This window comes from Gekko japonicus, unplaced genomic scaffold (assembly GCF_001447785.1).
Source record: "Gekko japonicus isolate JY-2015 unplaced genomic scaffold, Gekko_japonicus_V1.1 scaffold86, whole genome shotgun sequence".
Lineage (NCBI taxonomy): Eukaryota > Metazoa > Chordata > Lepidosauria > Squamata > Gekkonidae > Gekko > Gekko japonicus.
The window spans coordinates 1,341,840-1,368,857 of record NW_015172005.1 but is presented as its reverse complement, the minus strand read 5'-3'; the positions used below and the strand labels follow the sequence as shown (position 1 = coordinate 1,368,857).

Below are 27,018 nucleotides of genomic sequence, written 5' to 3'. Positions count from 1 at the left end.
TCCCCCCCCCCCAGCTGGTTATAAAAATCACAGAAGGTGTGATATCATTTTAGGCACCAAGCTGAAGGGTTATTCTATGCCGAGAGAGTGAGAAGTTAAAATACCCTCCTGTTCCTGACTGTAAATGGGCTGTTCTGCTGCCCGGGGGCAAGCCTTTGTTATTTCTAGGAAAACAGCTGATTGGCCAACCGTACCTGCCTCTCCTTTTGCCTGCCAGCCTTCCCCCTGTCTATCATCACTGCACTAACTTAGCTACCTGTCTTGACAGTGTGGAGGGAGGTAAGAGAGTCCTCTGGGACTGGCCGTTTGGGGAGGACTTGGCAGCAAAGCTGTGTGGCAGCACAGCATTTTCAAAACCTAATTCTTCTGACTCTGAGAGACTGATTTAAGGTAAGTTGATAGGATTGTATTCATGTACTGCCCCGTAGGAATAATCTCTTTCTCTCTTGGCTCTCCCTCAAAAAAAAGGAAAGAAAAGGTAGCCAGTGTGGTGTAGTGTTCGGGGATTTGGGTCTGGGAGATCTGAGTTCAAATCCAGCCTACCTAAGGGACCGCCTTTCCCCACATGTTCCCCCAAGGGCACTACGGTCGGGGAATCAAAATCTCCTGGATGTTCCAGGCCCCAGGACCACCAAACTGGCGATGACCAGGGCTAGGGCGTTCTCGGTGGCGGCTCCTATCTGGTGGAATGAGCTCCCAGAGGAGATCCGGGCCCTGCGGGACCTAGTACAGTTCCGCAGGGCCTGTAAGACGGAGCTCTTCCGCCAGGCTTTCGAATAGGAGTCACCACCATCACTGTTCCACCAATGCCCCATGATTTCCGCAGACTGCCATCCTGGTGCAGGCATTATTGGAGGGAAATGGGAGCATACCATCTTGGTCTTAAACAAAAATTCTAACGTCTGGAACCAAATAGAGGAGCACTAAAAACCTAATTCTTCTGACTCTGAGAGACTGATTTAAGGTAAGCTGATAGGATTGTATTCATGTACTGCCCCGTAGGAATCATCTCTTTCTCTCTTGGCTCTCCCTCAAAAAAAGGAAAGAAAGGGTAGCCAGTGTGGTGTAGTGTTCGGGGATTTGGGTGTTGTAGATCTGAGTTAAAATCCTCGCTCTGCCACGAAGCTTGATGGCTGAGCTTGGTCTAGTCACGCACCTTTAACCTTACCTACCTCACAAGATTGTGGGGAGAAGATGCTGGAGGGGAGAACGAGCCCATTGCTCTGAGCTCCTTAGACGAATGGCAGCATAAAATGCACTAAATAAGTAGGAATAAGGATGACCTTCGGTACACAGATTTTGGCTGGGAAAGAGAATCTTATATGCAGAAACCCACTTGCTCAAATAGATAAACATTTATATAGGTAGTTGGTTTGGTCTAGGCACTTGGGTGTGAAATCTCTTAGCCAAGTTAAGCCGGCACAGCGAAAACAAGAGGCCCTGTGGCACCTTAAAGGCTGGGTCCTAACCGGCTTTTCCATCTGCAAAAGAGGAGTGTGTGTGTGTGTGGGGGGCTTTAAGTACCAGAGATCATGGGAGCCACATGAACAAAAAGCCACGTAGTGGCTACGATGAGAAGGAGAGCTGGATGAGATTGAGCAGAAGAGCTGATGGAGTCCAACTCTAAGCTTTTATGCATGTGTCTTCCAAAACAGACTCTGGGCCCCCAAAAGGCTTATACCACAATGCTGATTAATCTTCAAGGGGCTACTGGATTCAGAAATACTAAAACTCTGCTTCAGTAAGGAAGCCAAAAGTCAGATTTTGTGCATTGCATTTCCAGGCACTTTGTATTAAAGCACTGTTTTAGGGGAAATCTAGAACGACATTTATTTGCTACTTTTGGAGGGGCCTGTTTTGATCTAAGTTAGCTGCTTGGAAAAAAATTAGACCCAGTTGTTTCTGTGGTTGTGAATTGTGTATGTTAAAGCAGTAGCCTGTTCTCATTAATGCATAATTGTCTAAGAAAGAGTCTTGCCGGATTGCATTAAGGGTCCATTTAGCAGAGCATCTTAAAAATATAGTATGTTATGGATCATTATTATGCATACTGATGCCAATAGCCTTCTCTATTAAGCATCCTTTTGATAGGAGTGGAGCTGCATTATCTAGAAAGTTAAGCAGGGCCACAGAGTGGGTGAATGCTACAGAGATCTCCTGCAATATGTAACAGAGTACGTGCTTTCTTGCATTGCATTTCTTCTTTCGGTTGCGTGGAAGAGTCATGGCTCAGGGACAGCACATCTGTTTTACATGCAGAAGGTCCCAAGTTCAATCCCCAGCATCTCCTATTAAAAGAGTTAGATGATGTGAAAAACTTCAACCCTGCACAGCTGTTGCCAGTCAGAGTAGACAGTACTGGTCTTGAGGGACCAGTGGTCTGATTTAGTAGAACGTAGCTTTACCTGTTCTGCAATAGTATATCAAGATAATGGTGATTGATATCAAACCCTGCTAGTTTTCTCAAAACTTTCTCCAGCTTTAGTGAGGAAGGAGGATGTTGTCTAAAGAAAGAGAGTTCACCGCAGTCTTTTCCTTTTGGAAGATTTACAGCAGGTTAGAAATTGAATGCTGCCGAAGTGGGAATTCTTATTCCAGAGCGATTGGCAAATATTATGGCTGTGGTTCTTAAGCTAGCATGTTTCTCCTCTGCTGAGTTGACTTCAAGAAGCCAAAGGTTGGCTTAGCTAATTGCAAAGAAATATTGGTTCAAAAGAGAGAGCCTCAGCACACTGTCTTTGCTGGTCAAAAAGAATATAGATTATGTCTAGAAGAAACCAGCTATAATGCACTGTAGCGCAATCTTGCAAGCAAGTCTGTGTAAGTTACCAGGCCTCAGCACATATTACAAACTTCAAAGGAAGCTGCTTGTCCACACAGATAAGTACTGGCCATTTCAAGCTCGAGTCAATCCGCTTCTCTGAAGTTTCTAAAGCCTGGTCACCAGAAGACGAGACAAACCAGCATGACTGCTGTGTTTCTTAAGCCTCTTGAGGGAACTGTCCAAATGGAGACCAGTCATTCTCTTTGACTGGTTGAATCCAGTGGCATCTTTGAGACCAACAGAGTTTCATTCAGGGTATAAGCTTTTGTGTGCATGCACACTTCTTCAGATACACTTCAAAATAAGTGTGCATGCACACGGAAGCTTATACCTTGAATGAAACTTTGTTGGTCTCAAAGGTGCCACTGGACTCAGAGCGACCCGGCTGGCCACCTGAATCTTTCGCTGACTAGTTGTCACTTTTGATCCAGCTTTTCACCCCCAGTGCAGCTAAACTTACTGTGACAGGAATATCACTGGAGTCAGGATGCAGCTTGTGGTTTTGGTGAGCCAGGCGTGGACTGTGACCGCCACAAAACTCCAAATATCGAGTTCCTCCCTCCCTCCTTCCCTCCCCATGGTGGGGATCTCGTGGCCACGCCCCCAACTCTCCCTCCGCGCCGCACAACTTCAAATGCACGAAAATCTTAGTTTGTTGCAATTTTTAAAAGCCTTTTCAACTTTAAATCACTTTAAATTGTGCTGCAGCGCACCGCGCCAGTGCCATTCCCCTGTCCTGCCATCTCTCTAATGGTGATTAGCCTCGCCGGCACCCCATGACCACGCTAGCCCTACCCTCCAGCTCCAGAGCTGTTTCTTGCTTTTTACATTCCCGTGCCAGGAGCAGCAGTGCAGCCGATTCCAAATAACTTCCCTCTCTGCTCTCGACTCTGTTCTCTCAGCACAGATCCTTCCTGACCACGACCCCGGTAGGCACCTGAACTGTCATTCTCATCGGGGCTGGGGTGAGCATGGGGTTGGGGTATTTTTTCCTGCTTTGAAAACTTAGCACAACACCTCCTGGCAGGTTCGGATGCTCTGTGGGTGCTCTCAGTTCTCGAGTGAACGCTGGCAATCCTGGGTTGGAGGTGGGTTGTTGTTTTTTTGCTGCAGCAGCTCATCTTGGGGGTGGGGGTGAAGAACAAAAAAAATCATTTTTTGAAAAGCAGCAAGCGGTTGTGTATGGACAGACACATAATGGCTGCCCCACCCACAAGGAATTGCCCCACAAACCAAAAAATCCTGTTTCTGGGCGTGAGTAGAGGGCAGAAGTGGAACCTGAGTTCTCTGTGAACAGTAGGGAGGTTAGAAGACCGATGTTTTGTCTCCCTTCACAGTGCCATCCTCTTAGTCCTCTGCAGTGTTTGGAGAACTGAAGTGTGTTTCTGTGCTGGGTGTATGGAGCAAGGGTGACATAGTGTTGCTGGTGACATATTAGCGAGTCTTTTTTTTAAGGAACCCCAGCTGGCTGGGAAGTCTGTTGATGAATCTTGTGGAAGAAGACTTTGGGCGGAGCCATTTGTAGAACATCTGCATTGCATGCAGAAGGTCCTGGGTTCAACCCCTGGACTTCCCACTTTAAAGGATCTTGTACCAGGGGATGTGGCAAAGCTCTTCCTCAAACCCTGGAGAGCAAGTCAAAGAAGACTATGCTCACCTTCGTAGACCCAGAGTCTGATTCAGTGTATGGCAATATCATAAACAACAGCGACATTAGGTGCCGATTTGTTTCTGACTTCACCTCAAGGTGCTTGTTATAACCTTTAAAGCTCTTCATCACCTTGAACCCACATATTTGAAGGACCTTTTTTCCATGTTCACGTGCATGAACTGTGTTCTTCTGGTTGCCACCTGCCAGATGTTTCTCTTCTTAAGGTTACCTGCTCAGACTCTACTAGAATCCATTCCTTTGCTACTATTGCTCCTACTTTGTGGGATGGGCTCCTTGAGAGGTTATTCTTCCTAAGTGTTCAGAATATCTGTAAACTTGTTTTATTTATGAGGGTTTTTAATAAGGTTTAAGCAGCAGGCATTTTTCTTCAAGGGTGGGTTAATGAAGGGGTGTTGGTATTTAGTATGTTTTAATGTTGAAATTGTTAGCTGCATTGAGCCACAAGGGAAAGGTGGGGTATAAATATTTAAGTGCATAATTTTACTGTTATGTCTCTATTTTTTGGTATTTATTATTTTTCATATGTGTGTTTATTTATTTATTTATCATGTATTGTTAACATTTTTACCCCGCCCTCCCCGTGAGCGGGCTCAGGGCAGCTTACAAGAGGGCACAAGCCCATGCATAAAAACAGGATAAAACAATAAAACAATTAAATTACAACATAAACAAGAATTGTGTGAGTGTGTGTGCACCTGGAAGTCATGGCGACTTCTGGTGACAGAGAGGTGACTGAATAAAGCCTGCCCCTGCCTCCCTTTGCTGGTATTCCAAGGAGGTCTCCCATCAAAGTACTTGTCAGAGTCGACCCTGCTTAGCTTCTGAGATTTGATGAGATGGGGCTTGCCTAGGCTATCCAGGTCAGGGCATTATGCCTCTGTTTTTAACATATTCTAAATAGACAAAATGAAGTATTTTTTTCTTTATTTAGTGAATAGTTACATAGTTATATAGCCCTGACCTGGATAGCCCAGGCTAGCTTGATGTCGTCAGATCTCAGAAGCTAAGAAGGGTCGGCCCTGGTCAGTATTTGGATGGGAGACCACCAAGGAATACCAGGGTCTGTATGCAGAGGCAGGCAATGGCAAACCACCTCTGAAATGTCTCTTGCTTTGAAAACCCTACGGGGATCACCATAAGTCAGCTGCAACTTGATGGCAAAAAAATAATAATTACATTTTGGAATTCACTGTCAGTGGATATGGTGATGGCTGCTGGCATAGATGGTTTTAAAAGGATTCGGGGAGGATAGGTCCATCACTGCCTTTTAGCCGTGATAAGGAAAGGGAACTTGATATTCAGAGACACTGTAAGGGCCAGAACTTACAGATCTCTAGGCTTTCATTGAATGCAATCAAGTGGCAAGTTTTTACAGGTTTGTTGTTGTTGTTGTTCAGTCGCACAGTCGAGTCCGACTCTTTGCGACTCCATGGACCAGCTCCCGCCAGGCCCTCCTGTCTTCTGCCGTCCTCTGAAGTTTGCTCAACTTCATGTTCGTTGCATCTATGACACTGTCTAACCATCTCATCCTTTGCCGTCCCGGTCTTCTTTGACCTTCAATCTTTCCCAGCCTATTCAGGTCAAGCGTTAATTAAAAGCACCTGGTGGCCTTGACCAGCTGCCACAAGACGCTTTTATCTGGCTGCAACAGGGATTAACCACCTATGCCCTGATTGACTAATGGGGCTGTGGGGGCTGACGAAAGGGAGACGCTGGGACAGTCTGGGGGGGATTGCTATTAAGATGGCGGTGATAGCAGAGAAGACACAGGCCGAGGCCTCGATGACTTCAAGCCGGAATACCAAGGACTGTTCCAGTGGAATGGACCCTCTTTCTTAAGCCTCTGGGTGAGAAAGTCAGGTTGTAGGATTACCCCAGAGAGCGAGGCCTGCAAGTATTTAATGTTTCAGAGACCTCTGCCTAGCACAAGAAGTTGGGGGTTTGTTTATTTGTTTTGTTGTTGGTGTGATTTTGAGAGTGATTTCTGCGTAGTAAACACTCGTTATGGCTTGAATAAATGCAGAAGTGGTTTTTAATCTGCTGTGTCAGGAGTGTCTGATGAATGTCTGCTTACATCCTCAAAGGGAACCCAGAAGCTAAAAAGGCTCCAGAAAGGAACAGGACCCAGTGAGGCCATCAAGGGGCCCAAGGCGGCTGTGAGTTCAGCTCATGCGAACGGGAGAGGGCTTGTCCTTGGTCCAGACAGACACATTCCAGTGCTAGGAAGAAACGTCAGAGAAGGCATTGAGCTCTATGTCCTGTCGTAGGCCCTTCAGAATAACTAGGGTTGCCAGCTCTGGGTGGGAAAATACCTGGAGATTTTGGGGGTGGAGCCCAGAGACGGCAGGTTTTGAGGAGGCGAGGGACCTCAGCAGGGTATAACACCATAGAGTCCACCCTCCAAAGCAGCCATTTTCTCTATGGGAACTGAAGTTGGTCAGCTGGAGATCAGAGGTGCCACCTGGACGTTGGCAACCCAAAGAATAACTGGTTAGGCCACTGTGTGACACAGGATGCTGCGCTAGAGAGGCCACTGGTCTGACACAGCAGGGCACCTCTTACATCCCTATAATAGTTAAAAATCTGTTGATTCTATGGGGAAATTTTAAAATGAGTAGATTGTGGTGTTTGAGAGGCTTCTCTTCATCTGCAGGATTGCAGTGGTTTATACCCAACCAAACATGAGCAGAGTGCTGATTTCCACCCCACAGACCCTTTGGAGTCTGGAAAGTATTCCTGAGGTCCTGGCTGGGGTGGGATGCAGTGGGGAGGAGGCCCTCCTCTCCCTTCTGTCGGTGGCGCTGCACCCTAAAGCAGCCCTGACCTGGATAGCCCAGGCAGGCCTGATCCTGTCGGATCTTGGAAGCTAAGCAGGGGTTGCCCTGGCTAGTGCTTGGACGGGCGACCTCCAAGGAATATCAGGGGTGTGATGCAGACGCAGGCAGTGGCAAACCACCTTTGAAATGTCTCTTGCCTTAAAAACAGGTCTAGTGCACCACTTAGTGGTGCATGACACTAAAAGAGTTAGAACATCTGGCTGCCAGACAATCTTAAGATCTAGAATCATAGAATCACAGAGTTGAAAGGAGCCATTAGGCCATCTAGTCCAACCCCCTGCTCAATGCAAGATCAGCCTAGAGCATCCCTGACAGGTGTTTGTCCAGCCGCTGCTTAAAGACTGCCAGTGAGGGGGAGCTCACCACCTCCATAGGCAGCTGATTCCACTGTGGAACAACTCTTACTGTAAAAATTTTTTCCCTAATGTCCATCAGGTACCTTCCCGCCCTTAATTTAAACCCATGATTGCGAGTCCTATCCTCTGCTGCCAACAGGAACAGCTCCCTGCCCTCCTCTAAGTGACAGCCCTTCAAATATTTAAAGAGAGCAATCATGTCCCCCCTCAACCTCCTCTTCTCCAGACTGAACATTCCCAAGTCCCTCAACCTTTCCTCATAGGGCCTGGTCTCCAGGCCCCCGATCACCCTCATCCCTCTCCTCTGCACCCGTTCCGTTCAGTCCACATCCTTTCAGAAGTGAGACCTCCAGAACTGCGTACAATACTCCAGGTGCAGCCTGACCAATGCCGTGTACAGCCTGCAGTGTATGACATCTTGCAGTTTTGGATGTTATGCCTCTGTTGATACTATTTATTTATTTGGATGTTATGCCTCTGTTGATACTATTTATTTATTGATACTGTACTATTTATTTATCTATCAAATTTATACTACACACACTGCCATGTGATAATTATTATTATTACCCTAAAGCAGCAGTTGAAAAGTGCTGCGATAATGGTGATGGTTGCAGAAACTTGACAGTCTGGTTGGGTGAGTTTGGTGGCCTGTGCTGTGATTGGAAAAGAAGAGCCAAACTGCAGAAGGCTGTCTGTGGAGTAGAAAGATACAGGAGGTTAAAAGAGAAAAAGATATAAGCCAGTCCATATCTTGGTTTGAACTCTTGCATGGCGACAGCCCAACTATAATCCATTGGTCCTTGCATGCAATTTTGGAGTTTCCCTAGCAGAAGAACTTTTGCTGTGTGTGTGTGTGGGGGGGGGAAATGAATCTTCACAAAGAATGCTTTGACATTGTTCAGGAAAACTAGGTGGGTTTCTTGGAAAAATCTGTGCTGCCTGCTATTCATATCCTCAAGAGACCCCTTCCCTTCCCCCCCCCCTCAAGTATTTGTGGTTGTTGTTCTGCAGATGGATTCCTTCAGGATTCCTTTAGTTTCATGCCTATTCAACCTTGACATGTTTTTGTCACATGCATAGTGCGAGCCATAGCCAGGCCTATAGTTACTGTGGTGCTTTTGTGGACTCCGCCCCTTTCTTAAAGTCACAGCCCCACAAGAATTTCTCTAGTAGATGCTTTTTTCAATCATTTTAAAACTCTTTTTTAAAGGCGTGCACTCCTCTAAGCAGAGTGAGGTGCTGTAGTTGACTAATTCCTGCACTGAGCAGGGGGGTTGGAGTAAGTGACCTCTAGGATCCCTTCTGACTTTGTGTCAAGAAACTGGTCTCCTTTAAGGGAGTTTTTCTGCCTAAGTGTTAGCTTTCTTGACTATAGGAGTCATCACCCCCAGGTGCGGGCTTGTTATCAGAATTGTTGCTTAGGCTGGCAGAAGTGATTAACTTGCAGCAGCTGAGAATTGTCATCTAAAGTGGCTGGCAGTGTAGAGATCTGTCCTGGTAACAGCTTCCTATTGGCTAAATGGCTTTTCTTTCTGCGCTGAGAACTTTAGCCCCACCAGGAAAAAAATTGCCCCACAAGTCACAAAATCCTGGCTATGGACCTGATATAGCTATCTACTGGGGTGGGTCTGATGTGAACACATGAAGCTGCTTTATACTGAATCGGACCCTTGGTCCATCCAAGTCAGCAGCGGCTCTCCAGGGTCTCAGGCTGAGGTCTTGGCATTTGATTTCTGATCTTTTTTGTGTGTGTATTGTTTAGTGTCTTTGTGTTTTGTAGTTTACTTAAGTTTGCAGATGTTTTGTGTGCTGGCACATCAGTATCTTCACAGATCCATTTATTTTTGGCACTTGGGACCAAAGCTTTGTATATCTCTGACCTATAATATACGTCCGCTGCGTCATCCTATCCACAAATATGCAAGGGTTGATTCTGGTGTTTTGGTATGCCTCTTGAAAAATGTAAGCTGACAATGTTAAATCAAATGTTAAATCAATGTTAAAACAAATAAAATGTTACTGTTTGGAAATATACATATTTTTCCTTTCTTCTTCTTTTTTTAGAGCCTGGCTGTGTAAAAGATGATGCTTTTCCCCGCTTAAGGTGACCAGTTCTTTACTGTGAATTGTAAAAGAATGTGGAGGAGCCCAAGTCTCTGCTGTCTCTTGGCAGCAGCACATCTTTATTTCCTGAGCTCAGTCCACAGTCAAGAGACAGGTTGGTGCCATTGGATACAATTTACTCTCTGTGTTTGCAGTTGTGATTTTCTTGGCATGTTTTCTGGCTTAGTTCAGACAGCAGTGTGACTTGATGCATGAATGGCAAGGTAAAATGTTTGTTCCACTTCTGCTGCAAATCTTTTTGCCGCTATAACTGAACTGGCAGTCTATGGTTGGTGTTTGCACTGGAAACCTGTGCTGCATCTGCACATGGTTGGATAGTGCACTGTTGCGCAGTAGGAATCCTTCACAACTGAACTCGACAATCCCATTGCAGCTGATTGCGACTATGCAACCATAGTGCACCTGTGTGTGGAATGCAGGCTCTGGTTGCAAGAAAACTTATCGTTTTCCACCCAAGGGGGGGAAAAACCTGTATGTTTCAACATGTGCAACAGAGGTGGGAGATGTTAAACAGAGCCAGTTTGGTGTAGCGGTTAGGAGCACGGACTCTAATCTGGGAGAACTGGGTCTGTCAGCATAAATACAGCGTGAAGTGGAATATAGCTGGGGAATTTAAGGTAAAATACTGTAAGTAGTTATTTTAGGTATTTAAATAGTTGATTAAACCTTTTAAAATGGAAATAAATATACAGTTTTAAAAGGCTGATTTATTTGAGAGCCAGTTTGATGTAGTGGTTAGGAGTGCTGACTCTAATCTGGGAGAACGGGGTTTGATTCCCCACTCTTCCACATGTAGCCGCTAGTATGACCTTGGGTCAGTCACAAGCTCTCAGAGCTACTCTCTCATGAGCAGTTCTTGAAAGAGCTCTCTCAGCCCCAACCCTACCTCACAGGGTGTCTGTTATGGGGAGGAGAAGGGAAGGGAAGGGAAGGGAAAAGGATCGTAAGCTGCTCTGAGACTCCTTTGGGTAGTGAAGGGCAGGGCATAAATCCAATCGCTGCTGCTTCTTCTAAATGCATGTGTTTTTTGCATTTAATGTACCCTATAATGTTTGCTTTGCTCTTTGATACAGAACATGTTGAACATGAACACCCAAAGGCAAGGTGTGGATTGGTTTTTGTTTTGAACGAAATGTATGTGCCCTGAAGCCTTTAGAGAGATGTTGTAGATACTGATACAATGAATAAAACATGCATTATTAATCTGATGCTGCTCTTCTTTAATTTGCTAATCTAGTAAATGCAGCTCAATATCCACCTGTGCATTTGAAACTTCACGTTGGAACCAAGGAGACGTATCTAAACTATCACTGACTTAGCACTTAAACCTTCTAACAGCAAAAGAATTCTTGTTAGAAAATTTTTATTTATTAAAATATTTTTACCCCGTGTTTTCCTGTGGTGTTTAAGGCAGTTTACAAACCCAAGTGAAAAATATGCAAAGTACAATAAAACCCTGAAGAATCTTTCCATTGCAAACCATAGCAAACCCATTTGACTTGCAGTGCCTCCTAAAACCTTCTAGAGATGGTACCTCCCTCCCCATCAGGGAGCCGGTTCCACAGGGTGGGAGCTTCCCGGGAAAAGCGCAAGTCCCACACTAGTAGAAAGTACACGAGGGAAGCAGTGGGAGTGTTGGTACCTTAAACAGGGCAGCAGCCTACCGATGGCAGCCTGAGGCAATGTTTCTTCTAAGCTGTGGAGTCTTGTGAGCAAAAATTCTACTTTGTGAGCTACTTGCATTAAAGTTGTGAGCGAGCAATTTGGCTCCTGCATAAGTTAGTTAGTTCTGGAGCCATCCTTCCTGAACTAGGACAAAAATGTGTGAGCCGGAGGCTAAAAAACTCTGAGCTAGCTCACGCTAACTCAGCTTAGAGGGAACACTGGCCTGAGAACCATAGTTGGTACACTGAAGAGGTTGTCCTCCTTGAATTAATTCAAAGAGATGGAAAGGAGGGGACACAGATTTCTCTCACTTGCATATTGCGAGATTCTGGGAAATAATTCGGTCACAGCTGGCTGAGGAAATTGATTTCACAGCGAATTATCTCTATGTGCAGAAGACTGCAAGAATAGTGAAATGTGACAAGCTGTATAACTGGCAAAATTCGGACAAGTTGCAGATTTCAGAGTTTCTAGGTACAGGTTTCTGCTGCTGCACCTGAAATGTTGCGAGCAGCCTTTCTGCACAGTTGGGCTGGGATCTGGGCGACCCAGGTTTGAATCCTCAGTCCGCTCTTGGAGGTCACTGAGATGCTGTGAACCAGGCACTTTTCCGCCTGACCTTATATTCACTTTGTATGTTGTAAAGTGCTGTGTTTTAAATAGTGATTTCGAAGCTGCTTTGAGCCATGAGAAAAGGCAGGATATAAATATTTAAATAAATAACTTTACTTTTAGCCTGGTAGAAGGGAGAATTAGGCTATATGGTGCTCTTGGTAGGAAGTAGGATTGCCAACTGGCCTCTTCAGTCCAGCAGGAGCAAAAGTGAGGGGTGAGCAAAAATGAGGGGCGGAGTGATGTCGTAACACTCTAGGAGTTCCTCAATTTCTATGGTAAAATCTAGAGATTTAGGGAATTCCTAGAGCATTGTGATGTGACTTGTGAGTATAACCTGCAGTGTTGTCACAAGCTGCTGCCCAATCCCCATTTTTGCTTCAGTTAGGGATGCCAGTCCCCAGGTGGGGGCAAGGGATCACCCGACTTCAGGTGCTCCTGCCCATCGCCAGTAAGCTGGCTGGTGGGGGAAGCCCTGCCCCCAACTCCGCCCCCAACAGCAGCCACCTGCTGCCTCCCTCTCCCTCCTGCCAGATTGAAAGGGCCCTCCATCTGATCAGGGGAGTACATGGCCCACTGATCACCTGGAGGGCTGTTTAAATCTGGCAGGAGGGGAGGGAGAGGGGTGGCTGCCAGCCACACGCCTCCACTCCAAGCGGCAGATTTGCCGCTTGGGATTCAGGTGCACAGGGGCCCATTCCTCCAAAAACATTTAAAGGGTCCATTTAAAAGCTTTTGGAAAATGGGGGCTGTGCATGCCCGAATCCCAAGCAGCAGTTCAGGCTCGTGTGGCCCCCGCTCTCCAGAAGCATTTAAAGGGACCCTTTAAGTGCTTTTGGAGAGGGGGTGGGTGGGCAGGAATTCTGAGTGGCAAATTTGCTGTTTGGGATTCAGGCATGTCGCAGTGTGATGATGTCATCACATTGGGGACATCCCCTGCCCCTCCAGGAACATCTCCACTGGGGAGGAGGCAGGACCTGGCAACTCTAGCTCTGGTTGGAGTGGAGAACAGCAGTAGAAACCGGCGGCAGAAGATTGCTTTTCCACACAGGGCAATTTGATAAGCCTGATGGGGAGAAAAGCAGTATATAAACATCCACTAAAAGCATGCCACCAGTCTTTGAGATGGGAGACAAGACCATCCATGTCAGGAAAATGGAGGACGTGTTAGCTAAGGAGGGCGGAGAGAGGAGGCTTGAGAATGGGCAGAGGAGCGGAATGGGATGACTGGGAGTAAGCTTACTGGGGGAGCAGAGATGGCCGCATCAGCTCTGATACAGGGCAATCTGCTCCCCCATCTCCTGCCTGAAGAGTTTGCTTCTTTGTAGAGCTGGCTCTGTATTGAAGGGCCCTTTGAATGCACCTTTGGTATGTTTAGTTGAGCGTGGCGGTGCCTCTAGTGGTTTTGTGGGCATCTGAATTCCAGGAGGGAAAGCCGTTCAGTCCGTATTAGGGGAATCAGATTTCCTAGTTGAAAGCTGGGTAGGCCGCACCTTACACATCAAAGTCCTGGTGGAGAGGCCGTATAATTGCTAGTGACTCATTGCGGTGCCAGGGATTATTCTTAAAATCCAGTGATGTGGTCAGCTGTAAATTAGAGGGAACATCTTACTTTCCCTTTAGCCGCTTCCTTTGGGAACTCAGCAGTCTCTTTAACGGCTATGAAGAAAGCAGCAGTTTGTGAGCTTTTCAGAGTTGGTTCAAAGTATGTGATAAAAAGTGGCGTCCTGAAAGATTCTTCAGTCCTGGAATTTATTTGTTGTTTATGTTTTGTTTTTCTGCTTTCTTTGGCAAAGGCCCTTGAGGTGGCTTAAGACGCTCTTTAAAACAATATAAATCCCAGTATAAAACTTAATAGTTACCAGCAGTCAATGACAGCAGAGTAAACCAGCCATTAAAACAAATACCCGTGAACACAAAATGACATACCATGGTAAGGATAAAAAGACACCCCAGTACCGAAAACGACAATAAAATATTTATTAGCAATAAAACAATATCAGTATTCCCAGTTGCAAAACAGACGAGGGAATTAAAAAAATAAAGGTGAGAAAGGTGTAAAAGAGGGCTTGTGAATGCAGATAATAGGGTAGCACTGTACAAAATTATTCACAAAGTTACTTGGAGACATTATTCGGGGCTGTGATCTATACGACTGTGTATAGTCATAATAGACCCTATTATGCAATTTTGCTTCATTTAATGCATCATGCTAACAGACTGCTTTGCTTCAGTTCTGTTTTTTATATTTCTGGTTGGTTCTACAACCCATATCCCATTTCAATGTTTATCGAACGTCCTATCCTGTTGCTTTTATTGACACTCTCTGAAATCTATCTTGAGTCCCAGTGAGAGAGGCGGACTATAAATAATGTAAATAAAATAGTAGAAAAGAGCAAGAGTCCAGTGGCACCTTAAAGACTAACAAAATATGTGGCAGGGATAGTCTTTAAGGGGCTACTGGACACTTTTGCCCTTTTCTACTGCTATAGACAGACCAACACGACTACTCATCTTGTAAATAAAATAAAAAGAGATGCCAAAACTGTGGGCCAATAAAATACCATTAACGATAGGCCGGGATAGATAGATAGATATGCTTAGCTAGTGCAGGAAGCTTAATAGAATCAGGCAACCTTGACTCAGTGCCAGCCAAATATTTACGGAGAGCCTGTTCCAGAAGTAAGGTGTTTCCACAGAAAAGACCGATCTTGAGGGACCACCCACCTTATTGCAGGTCATGATGGAACAAGAGCTGTAAACATGACCTCAACAACCAGGCAGGTTTATGTGGGAGCAGTTGGTCCCTTGCCCTCGTCCCAGACTTGGTGATATAGCCGCTTTGTAAATTATGCCAGACAGCAACCTGCTATTGCGCTTTGAGCCGGTTGAAGGTCCTGAATAGTCTTCAAGGGCAGGCCCCATATAGGCCCTGCTAGTCCACCATTCTGTTTCCACAGTGGCCAGCCAGATGGGAAGCCTGAAAGCAGCAGTGCTTTATCCCTAAGATCTAGTATTTACAGGCATGCTTCTTCTGAACATGGAGGTTCAGTTTAGCTGTCATTGCTAGTAGCCTGATAGGTCTGTCAGCATAAATACAGCATAAATACAGCATAAATACAGCATGGGGAATTAATTTAAGGTAAAATATTGTAAGTAGTTATTTTAGGTATTTAAATAGTTGATTAAACCTTTTAAAATGGAAATAAATATGAAGTTTTAAAAGGCTGATTTCTTTGAGAGCCAGTTTGATGTAGTGGTTAGGAGTGCTGACTCTAATCTGGGAGAATTGGGTTTGGTTCCTCACTCCTCCACATGCAGCTGCTGGTGTGACCTTGGGTCAGTTACAAGTTCTTTCAGAACTGTTCTCTCAAAAGCAGTTCTGGAAAGAGCTCTCTCAGCCCCACCTACCTCACAGGGTGCCTGTTGTGGGGAGGGGAAGGAGATTGTAAGCTGCTCTGAGACTCCTTTGGGTAGTAGTAGTAGTACTGAAAAGGGGCAGTATGCCAGCTTCAAAACTATCAGATTTATGGTGATACACATAAACACATGAAACTGCCTTATATTGAATCAGAGCCTTAGTCCATCAAAGTCAGTATTGTCTACTTAGACTGGCAGTGGCTCTCTTTCACATCCCCTAATGCCAGATTTTTTAACTGGAGATGGCAGGGATTGAGCTTGGGACCTTCTGCATGCCAAGCAGCTGTTCCTGCTTTCCTGAGCTAGACAGAACCCATTCTGATAGACCACAAACCTTACAATGCAATAAATGTGTTAGTCTTCCAAGTGTCACAAGACTCCTTTATTTGTGTTTCTTAGCACAAATCTGTATCACTGGAATTGGTTTTATTACTTCCTTTAGTTTGGTTTTAGCCTTGGATTCACCCTTTTTGAATTAAGAAATTTCATCTAACATGAGCAAGGAGCAGCTGCTGGAACCGTAACCAGTCCTTTTTTCTCTGTTGGAAAGAAAGAAACGTTTTATGAAGGGCTGAGAGGCCAGAAGTCTCTCGCTCAGCTGTTTTCCCAGGGCTGAGGCATGGATATCACATGGCGTGGCAAGAACTATCAGTGCAACTGCCTTTGAGATGATAAGAGAAGATATTCCCTCTTTTAAAAACAAAACAGCTCCTTTGGCTTTGCCTCAGCGATCCTTAGGCCTCTACGAGGCCATGTCGCTTCAGACTTCTCCCGCCCTCTGGAGAAGAAATCTGTTAATTTACTTCATTTATAACCGACTTTTCCCTGCAATGGGGACCCAGTGTGGTTTTTCACATCAAGTCCTGCGTGGTAGGTTAGGCTGAGAATGTGTGACTGGCCCAAGAGCACACAGTGAGCTTCCGTGACAGACAGAAACACTCTTGTCTGCCTGTGGCCCCTTATGAGGCACCTGGAAGGCCTTTTATAATGTCTGCATCCAGTCACGCCACGTGGGTTTAAACCAGGGGTGGCCAAACTTTGCTTAACGTCACAGGCACACAGAATAAACGTCAGATGTTTGAGAGCTGCGAGACATGAACAAATATGACAAACACGTTTATATTGACAAAATATGCAGATTTGCTTTTTATTACCATTAGATTAGACTGTGAGAAAGAGCCACATGTGGCTCCCGAGCTGCACTTTGGCCACCCCTGGTTTAAACTATGGAATAAGAGTTTATGAGGTATGCAGGGCAGAACTGTTGATCTTTCTTTCTTTGTCTGGGATGCCGCTTTAGTTGTCATAGAACAAGCAGAGTGGTGTCTGCTGCCGCCACAGGTACAGGCCCGAGTGGGTGTGACACCTGTCACACAAAAAGAAATGGCATCATTGGATTGGCATGCAGCATGGGCCCTGTATGTGGGGAACGCGCTTATATCCTGCCGGTGTTAAAGCTAGGGCATGGCCTGGCAACTGGTATGAATCCACAAGGGTTAAGCTGACACTACATATAATAAACATACAAAATTTATTAAGGTGTACACATTTTAAAAAGCTTAAAACTCATTTAAAATATTCACAATCAGACCTAAAAAACTTCTCAACATTCATACATAGATGGGTTAGTGCTGTGCAACTGAACCAAACGCGTTTCGGCCCCAAAGGGCCTTCCTCAGTGGTCACAATCCAAAATACAAAGTTGACATACAGTCCAAAAAATATTTACATAAGATGTTAAATATATATGCAGTATAAGGCCAGATGTTATGTCCTAGATAATAATTACCAAAAGAAAATCTGAATTGGCCTACTAACCTGGTAGCCACACCAGAATTTGTACAGGATGGAGTGACATACAGTCAACTCACGCAAGTTTATGCTACCAGGTTAGTAGGCCAATTCAGATTTTCAAAAAATAAAAAAAGAATTTCCTTTTGGAAGTATACAATTTCATGTAATTATTTCATTCCCTTTTAGATTTGGAATTATTAGTGGACTTTAATTGGCCATACCTGAGGCCTATCCTATAGAACAACAATATACATATAAATTAATATACATATAAATATATAAGGACATAACATCTGGCCTTATACTGCATATATATTTAACATCTTATGTAAATATTTTTTGGACTGTATGTCAACTTTGTATTTTGGATTGTGACCACTGAGGAAGGCCCTTTGGGGCCGAAACGCGTTTGGTTCAGTTGCACAGCACTAACCCATCTATGTATGAATGTTGAGAAGTTTTTTAGGTCTGATTGTGAATATTTTAAATGAGTTTTAAGCTTTTTAAAATGTGTACACCTTAATAAATTTTGTATGTTTATTATATGTAGTGTCAGCTTAACCCTTGTGGATTCATAGCAGCTTTTTGGGTTGAGTTTTCTTTTTTTCCCTACCCCCCCCCCCTTTTTTCTTTTCTTCTCCCTTTTTTTCTTCCTCCCTCCTTTCTTTTTGTTCCTGGAAACTGGTGACAGATGGGTGGGAGGTGGGTACTTACTGCAGTGTGGGGGAGCCGCAATCTTCATAGCTACATGATGACATCACTTCCAGCGTGACTTAGAAATGCTGGTGTGGTGCCGGGATGAAGCGGTGGCACTAACCCAGAACCTCTATGGAAACCATAGAGTTTGGGGCAAATGCTAGAGCGTCGCCCTTGTGTCATGCCAGCGCTAACAGATCACAGCAGAAGTGACATCATAGGGCAGTGATGATGATTGCTGCCCACCCCCTTTGGCTGACTGGCCTGCTTCCACCTGCCATCCATTTGTCGAGGATGGAAGCCAGAGAAGTTTCTGCTGAAGATCTCCTGACGAAGCTTATCGCGAATTGCGTTGGGATCTAAATGGTCAAATTAGACTGCTCTTTCTTGTACCTTGTTCTTTATTTTCCTCTTACCTATCAGTGTGGCCTTATTTTCTTTCCATCCTGCTTATATCTGTCGACCAGCTGAGCATTGGCAGGCAGTGGCTGTAAGAGCCAGGAGTTTGCCTGCCATTACTGGGCACCCCACAAGCCTAGTTAAAGCCCTTTCAAGTCATTACAGTCACATGTACTAGAATCCTGGCAACTGCATGTATGGAGAGAGTGTGCATATAGAGAATGGAAAATATGCTCATGGCCCCTTTCAGGTGACATGGCACTCAGGCACAGTGGGAGGATAGTGTGTGTTGCTCGCTTTTCCCTATAAGTAGTAAAACAAGTGGTAAAACATAACAAATGAAATGGTGTCCATTCACTTAAAAGGGTAAACTGGAGCCAAGTCCCTGGAAAAACTTTGGATGTAAATCATGTTCAGTCACACTGATGTTGAATGTAATGTAAACATTATTCAACTCACATTGGAAAAATCATGTGCGTGCTGTGCATGGGTTGTGCATGGATCCACTATAACTTGTGCACAGTGCCGTTGTTGCTGGCTAATTTTGAATAGTTTAGGCTGTGCTTAAAAACGAAACTGACACCCTTTAGTCGGATAACAGCCCACATGAAACAGACCGTAAAGCACTTCCTATGTATTAACACTTTTTTAATGTTGGTTTGTGGTTCAGTGGTTTTTTGGTTTCTTCTGTCATGTAGCAAGATGAGGGGTTTTCTAAGCCTGGCATATCAGTGCTGGATAGAGCTTGAATAGTCCTGATTTTCTCTGTATCCCTAAAATCTGTCAAAGTCTGGCAGGTCTTTTAATAGAAGATTCTGAACCCAGATCTAAGGCAAGATTCTGTCGTGTTCGTATTTGTGAGGCTGAGCTGATGTGCTCCTATCCTGCCAATGTAGAAATATTGGACAGATAAGCCTTGCTTTTGAGCCCATTCATTTAATTAGTAAGACACACACACACACTTCCACTGCACCACAGCTACTGTAAAGAGCAGTTGCCAGAGTTGCAACAAAGTCCTATACCACTGTGCTGGTGAATTCCCTTGGTTTTGCAGGTAACACCATTGCTTTGAGGCAAGCCGTGATTGAATCCATTCAGTGACTTTTGGACTGAATCTTTTTGCCAGTGCTGTCCTAAACAAAGGGTGTTCTGGGCTTTTTTTGCCATCAAGTCACAGCTGACTGATACCAACGCCATAGGGTTTTCAAGGCAAGAGATGTTCAGAGGTGGTTTGCCCTTGCCTCCTCTGTGTTGTGACTCTGGGCTTCCTTGGTGGTCTGCCATCCAAGTACTAAGCAGGACCGACCCTGCTTAACTTCCAGGATCTCATGAGATCGGCCTAGCCTGGGCTGTCCAGGTCAGGGCAAACAGAGTCGCACCTTGCTAAGTCCATTGAAGTTATTTGACTTAAAATGATGGAACTTAAAATTGCTGAGCGGTCGGGTTAGAACAGATAAAAGGAAGTACTTTGTCACCCAAAGGGTGCGTTCAGACGGGGCATTTGCAACGGTATAGGTGCCGGTTGGAATCGGTGTACTTACCGGCGTTCACATGGCGAACATCTGCCTTCCGTCCCTAACCATTGCAAAGAGCTTTACACCGTTGTATTCTGCCACTAGGTCCCCAAGTGGTGGTATCCTGAGTGCAACGGTTGTAATCGCTTTACCCCTGTCTGATCGCTCTCCAACGTTGTAGAGCCACTTCGGTTCGGAAGCCCGAGGTTTCCGATTTTCGTCTGTCATTTTTTTTGTTAGGTCGTCGATATGCACTTGGGCGAAGCTTCGCCCCAGCGTTCGTTTAAAAAAAGAAAAGAAAAGGTCCTTAGTTTAAGGTTTTGGAGGGCTCCGAGACCTCAGGGAGGCCAGTTTGTTTTTTAAACATTAGAGGTAAGTCCTTACCTTTAAACTTTAAATGTAAGACGGGGTGTTTTGTGCATGCGTGAAGATGGCCATTCTGTGGATGGCTGCCTATGCGCATGCTCAAACTGAGTTTTAAAAAAAGAAAACGCCGACGCCCACTGCATGTGAACGGGCATACAGCGATGGGCTCCGCAGACAGGAGGTAAATGTGATCGCGTTTCAGCCGGCATAAATTGCACCGGTTCCAACCGGTACAGTTTATGCCGGCTGAAACGCCCCGTCTGAATGCACCCAAAGAGTGATTAACACATGGAATTCACTGCCACAGAAGGTGGTGGTGGCCACAAGCATGGACGGCTTCAAGAGGGAATTAGATAAGCATATGGAGCAGAGGTCCATCGGTGGCTATTAGCCACAAGGTATAGATAGGGACTCTCAGTCTGGGGCAAGGGATGCTCTGCATTCTTGGTGCTTGGGGGGGGGCAACAGTGGGAGGGCTTCTAGTGTCCTGGCCCCACTGCTGGACCTCATTTTTGCACCTGGTATTTTTGGCCACTGTGTGACAGAGTGTTGGACTAAATTGGCCATTGGCCTGACCCAACATTGGCTTCTCTTATGTTCTTATGAACTCTCTGCTTAGGATTTCACTTATGAACTGTAAATTGGGCCCTTGATATGAGTAGCTCATTCTATACAACCAAACTAACTTGTACAACATTTTCAGAAACTTTCTCATTTCGGAATACTGGATTCAATTTCTGCAAAGGATTCTATTTGGGGTTTGCTTGTTTGTTAAAACTGTTACCTTGTGAGCATTATTTATTTAGATATTTATACCCCACTTTCCTCCCCAGTGGGGACCCAAAGTAACTTACAACTTCATTCTCTATTCCTTCATTTTATCCTCTTAATGTCACCCATGTGAGGCAGATTTGACTAAAAGAGAGTGTCTGGTCCAATAAGAGTAAAATTACCAAGAGACAGAAGGAAATGTCCCTGTTTTATAGGCAGTTAACCATGCAATCCAGAGATACTCTAAAGCCATTGAAGTCAATGGGTTTAGAAGTGAGTAACCCTCCATAGAGTTGCATGGTAAAATTCTCATTTGGGGGGGCAAGCACACAGTGTCCTGAACCGGCATGTGAATTTCCCCTCCTTTTTCAGGATTTTCAAGATGGGGGTAGGAGGGTGTAAGTTTAAAATTAATGGCACATAACTTCTGTCCCATATTGGAACCAGACCAGAAAAAATATATATGCCTCAAACTTCTAAACCCAGTTTGCATTTTTTCTATGCTGGTCTACCTTTTGCAATCTCTCCCAAGGAATCCTGGGAAGTATGATTGATTTCTCCCAAAGTAGCTTAGTAGCTTATTTCTTCTTCCTAGGGAAGACTGGGAATTGTTCTCCCAGGATTCCCTAAAATGATGAAATACGCTATTAAGCTAGCTTAATGTGTGGCACAGATACAACTACAACATTTCTGTCAAATTTGAGTATTTATGGCTAGGCCACTAAACAGATAGAAGAGTTCGTATTTCACAGTGTACTTCAAATCCACTTCCAGAATTCATTGAGGTGGCAAAGGGATTATTAATATTCTTATGGGTTTGAAGGGGGCAGGTTTCAAAGCAAGCTTTATGTTGTTGCTTAGCGATGTTACTTTTGCAATTCCAGATTCTTCACATGAGCCTCAGAAGTTGTCGTGCGTCACACATGATTTAAAAAATGTTACCTGCTCCTGGACGGCAATGAGCCTTGGACTCAGTTACATATTCTGTTACTCTGACAGGTAATAACTGGAGATTTCTTGGCACTTCCTGTGAAAGATGCCCCATTGCTTCTTTGTAGTATTGTTTTAATATTGTCCATTCCACAGCATCCACTCTTTTCTGTGCCTGAGTTATCATTGGAAATAATTTATTCATGTACTTGTTTATGGAAAGTGCTATACGGCTTTGTTTATTTACTTATTTACATTACTTACATCTTGCTGAGGGTCAGTTTAGATTACAAAATTAGAAAAGATTGCAATAAAAAAACCCAAGCGTCAAGACACAACCATAAACAAGGAAGGCATGAGCCAGTGCTCGGCTCTTATGGCCCTTTCTTATATGCCCAGGGTAGAATCACAGAATCACAGAGCTGGAAGGGGCCATACAGGCGATCTAGTCCAACCCCCTGCTCAAGGCAGGATCAGCCTAGAGCATCTCTGACAAATGTTTATCCAGCTGCTACTTAAAATTGCCAGTGAGGGGGAGCTCACCACCTCCCCAGGTAGCTGATTCCACTGTTGCACAACTCTTACTGTAAAAAAAAGTTTTTCTTAAGATCCAGCCGGTACCTTCCCGCCCTTAATTTAAATCCATTATTGCAAGTCCTATCCTCTGCTGCCAACAGAAACGGCTCCCTGCCCTCTAAGTGACAGCCCTTCAAATACTTAAAAGAGAGCAATCATGTCCCCCCACAGTCTCTTCTGCAGACTGAACATTCCCAGGTCCCTCAGCCTTTCCTCATAAGGCTTGGTCTCCAGGCCCCTGATCATCCTCGTCACTTTCCTCTGCACCCGCTCCATTCTGTATACATCCTTTTAAAAGTGAGGCCTCCAGAACTGCCGATCGCCACTTTGGGGTCAGGAAAACGTTTGGACATTAAAACAGCCTTTTATGTAATGTATATAATAATTTGATAATAACGCATAAACACACAACACCAAAACCAGAAACGAGGGCCAGCAGAAGACAGTACATTAAAAACGGGAGAACACATACAATAAACAGAGTAATCCACTACAACCTGATTAAGTTTTACAAAAATGCCCTCCTGAACAATTCTGTAGCTAAAGTTCTCAGAAAATAGCAAATGAAGTGTATAACATCTCTAAGGACAACAATTAAAAGCTACTGTGCTAAACAGATCAGTGGGGCGGTCAAGACATTCTTTCTGTCCTTATGCGTATTCTAGTTGGTGCCCACCCCCCACAATTTGGTCCCAGTTTTTGTGCTCCAGCGGTTGTCCTCACTGGTTTGTTAAACTAAGGAACTGAATGGTATCTAGCCAGTGGAGGGGTGCTCAGATAACCATGTCAATCAGAAGGGGAACTTCTCATTCTGGAGATCTGTGGAGGTGGTGGCAGTGTTACCAACTTGGCCTGTTCATATTAGACCTATTTCTCCTATATGAACCTGCCTAGCGTTTCAGGTTGTAGTGGAGCTTCTCTGAATGCTGCCACCTTCATTTTATGGCTGGTGTCTTGTTTTGAGAATACCTTTCTCAGATGAACTTCAAAGCCAGCTGTAGCCACAGCTATTGTTACTAGAAGCTTGGAGGGGATGGAAAGGAAGAGAGAAGAATGTTCTTTCATGTGGCTATAGAATCTGACCCAGAGAAAAACGTGTGACAATAATGGTCACTAGGGATGGGTATGGACCACAAAAAATGCAGTTAGGTTTGTCGCCAAACCATGAACTGAACCAGTTCACTCTCTGACAAACCGGTTTGTGATTTGTGGGCTCAGCAAACCTTGTTTAAAGGTACCACGGTCCATTTAAACTGAATTTTCAGAAAGCTGCAAAAACAGCTGAGCGGCAGAAGTGCTTCCAACCACTCAGCTACTTTGGGCTTTCTTGTGCAGTCCTTTTAAAGTTTAAAGGGACTGCACAAGAAAGCCAGAAAATGGAGCAGTTTGTCCAGGGTTGGGGACAACTTAATTAGGGGAAACCCCCAACTCACCCAGGAGGCCAGGAGAGAAGAAGCCAGTGGAAGAGGCCAGCGACAGAGAAGGAGCAGCCAGTTGAGGTGGTCAGTAGCAAGGTGGAAGAGATGGCTGTGGCGAGCTGCATAGCAGCAGCAGGGCTGTGGTTGTACGCCGCAGTGGCAGTACAGTGGCCGGGCCTACCCCAGGAGCCCAGGGTGGAGGAGTTGGCACTGGCAGGGAAGGAGGCTGCTCCAGCCTGGGGACCATGTTGGTTGGATATTCTCTGGCACTGGCAAAGCCAGGCGCAGCAAAAAGCAGGCCGGCCACAGGAGGTGCCCAACCCACATGGACCCCTAGGCTGGAGTGTTCTCCTTCCCTGCCAGAGACAATTCCCCTGCCCTGGGTTGCTGTACTGTCGCTGCAGCCCCGCTGACTGCCTCAGCTGGCCACCCCTTCATCACTGCTGGCCTCTCATTCCCCACTCATCCCCACTCATCCACCACTGGTCTCCTGGGTGAGTTTGTGCTGGGAGGTCTGGTTGTCAAGGGCATCCTCAGGTGATGGGGTGAAGGTGGGTGAGTGTCCAAACTCCCCAGGGTTGCCGGGCAATGGATTGGAGCATCCCCTGTTGAAACAGCACCCAGCCCTGACCCCGGACATTCTGCTCCCTGTTTTTCAGCTTTCATGTGCAGTCCCTTTAAACTTTAAAGGGACTGCATAAGAAAGCCCGAAAAAGCTGAGCAACTGCAAGCCCTCCCAGCTGCTCAGCTGTTTTTGTGGCTTTCTGCTGGACCAGAAAGCAGGGGTTTAAAAGGACGCGGAGTCCCTTTAAATCCCTACTTTTTGTTCTGGCCACAAACCCCATGAGCTGCCTTAAAAGGTTTGGTATACAAACAGGGCAAGATTCATCACGAATTTGGTTTCATAGTTCAGTTTGTGCCTATCTCTAATGGTCATCATCATACACTGAACCTTAAGAGCTGTATTTCTGTGCACTAGTAATACAAGTTTGGTTAACATCTCTGCTGATAACTCAACTGCTTTTTGGTTTGTAAAACCCTTTTTGATTTAAAAAAAAACACTTCAAAGAACTTTATGGAAGCTCCTTTCTTCCATGAAATATGACTAATTTCATTTTCTGTTCATATTTTTTCAGATCTTCCTCTTCCTCTTCCCTGAAATGTGTAGAAACTCAAGATAACAGAGCACAGATGCCATTGCTCTCGTTTGGCTCTACTTTCATAGAGATAAAGGCCTTTAATTCATCTGCAGATCTAGTGTCTACAAACACATTTCAGCTACGTGATGAAAATATTCGTAAGTATATATTGAGAGTAGCCTTACTTCAACCTTGACTTTGCTTATTATCCATTATCCATTTGTTATCCTATATCTCGGCACTGAAGAAATAGATGCAATGCTTCCTATGACCGGGGGGCGGGTGACTTTAATGGGAGGCTTCTAAATTTCCTAGTAGCCAGCTCTATCCTCCCCTCCCTGTTATAAGTAACCACTATGTAACTCCACAAAGAAGGATCTGCAAGTTCATTTCTTGCTGACTCCAGGTTGCCCTTTATCTCTCCACGTCCTCTGTACCTTCTCCTGATGGCTAATGCCTCAGCTTCATTTCTGCTAGCCACCACATTTTTGAAGGATTACAGTGTGTGTGCAGACACAATAGCAACAGTACACTATAACAGAATGCAAAATATCTTAACATAGGTATGTATTAATAAAGGTCATGAAAATATGTGATACATAGAATGACATAACAGAACGTATTAATACAACTAATATAAAGAAATAGTCAAACAAGAGAAGGATCCCAGGAAATCATTCCCAAAAGGATCCCATGTTATTTTAGTGTCTCACTCTAGAAGGATCCAGAGGAGTCCCAGGAAATCATTCCAAAAGGATCAAAGAAGTCAAAAGTCAAGGTCAAAAATCACACGATGATTCTGGATATGTAAGCCTTGTTTCAGCATACTGCATCAGTGGAACTATTCACAGTACATCAATCATTTAATGGCTGTTACGTAAGTCTGAGTCATTAAAGATGACAATCATTCCAGAAACTTCGCTGTATGTATTCTTATGTCATGCACCACTCAAACGTAATACAGAGAATCAATCTAGAATCAGTCTAAAGTAGGTATAGCCTTTGTCTGTCACAGAGGCAATTTTCTGCTGTGGTGTGTATTTCTCTCATGGTAGGCCCTTTGGTCTCCCTTTAAAAAAATTGATCTTGTTCAAGTAGAACGTGACTGCAATGGCCGAGGAAGCACACTTCAAAATAGAGAACAGCCTCCGCAGCAGATGAAGAAAAGTACATAAGGAATGAGATCATGGGATCCAAGTTGCAGTATTGCATGCTAGCCCACTTATACATTGCCTTGCCTTATATTTAAACATGCATTACTTTTTTATTTCCTTCAGTTTCCTTCCTTATTTTCAGCTTTCTGACAAGTGTGCGAAGGCTTAAGTATTAAGCCAGCGTGGTGTAGTAGTGGTTAGAGTGCTGGACTAGGAGCTGTGAAGAAGGTTTTTATACCCCACTTTTCACTACCCAAAGGAGTCTCAGAGCGGCTTACGATCACCTTTCCCTCCCCCTCCCAACAACAGACACCCTGTGAGGTAGGTGGGGCTGAGAGAGCTCTTTCGAGAACTGTGACAGGCCCAAGGTCACCCACCTGGCTTCATGTGGAGGAGGAGTGGGGAATCAAACCCACCACTCTTAACCACTACACTACACCGGCTCTCAGTGTGGGAGACCCAGGTTCTGCTGTGGGAGCTTGATGGGTGGCCTTGGGCCAGTCACACACACACTCACCCTAATCTGCCTCGCTGAGCTGTTGTTAGGATGGAATGGAGGCGAGGCAAACAAGATAATCAGCTTTGGCTCCCCATTGGGGAAAAAGATGGAGTATGAATGAAGTAAAAATATATATCCTATATACTAATAGCGAACTTGCCCCCGGAGTGCGGATCGCTAAATCAGCGTTCCGGGGGCAGCTGGGGGGCCGGGGGAGGTTTTAAGCCTGGACTCCGGAGGCCAGGTCTA

The 27,018-nt window shown here is 45.0% G+C and overlaps 1 protein-coding gene across 1 annotated transcript in view; it reads left to right on the top strand.

Annotated features, from left to right (window-relative positions):
- The window catches only part of LIFR (leukemia inhibitory factor receptor alpha), a 111,496-nt gene that overhangs the window by 39,305 nt on the left and 45,173 nt on the right, over window positions 1-27,018 (top strand). Inside the window, exons 2-4 of the mRNA XM_015420154.1 lie at window positions 9,757-9,910; window positions 21,938-22,052; window positions 25,114-25,274. Of these exons, the coding sequence (XP_015275640.1) occupies window positions 9,829-9,910; window positions 21,938-22,052; window positions 25,114-25,274 (358 nt within the window). The 5' untranslated portion in view covers window positions 9,757-9,828. The remainder of the gene's footprint in view (window positions 1-9,756; window positions 9,911-21,937; window positions 22,053-25,113; window positions 25,275-27,018) is intronic.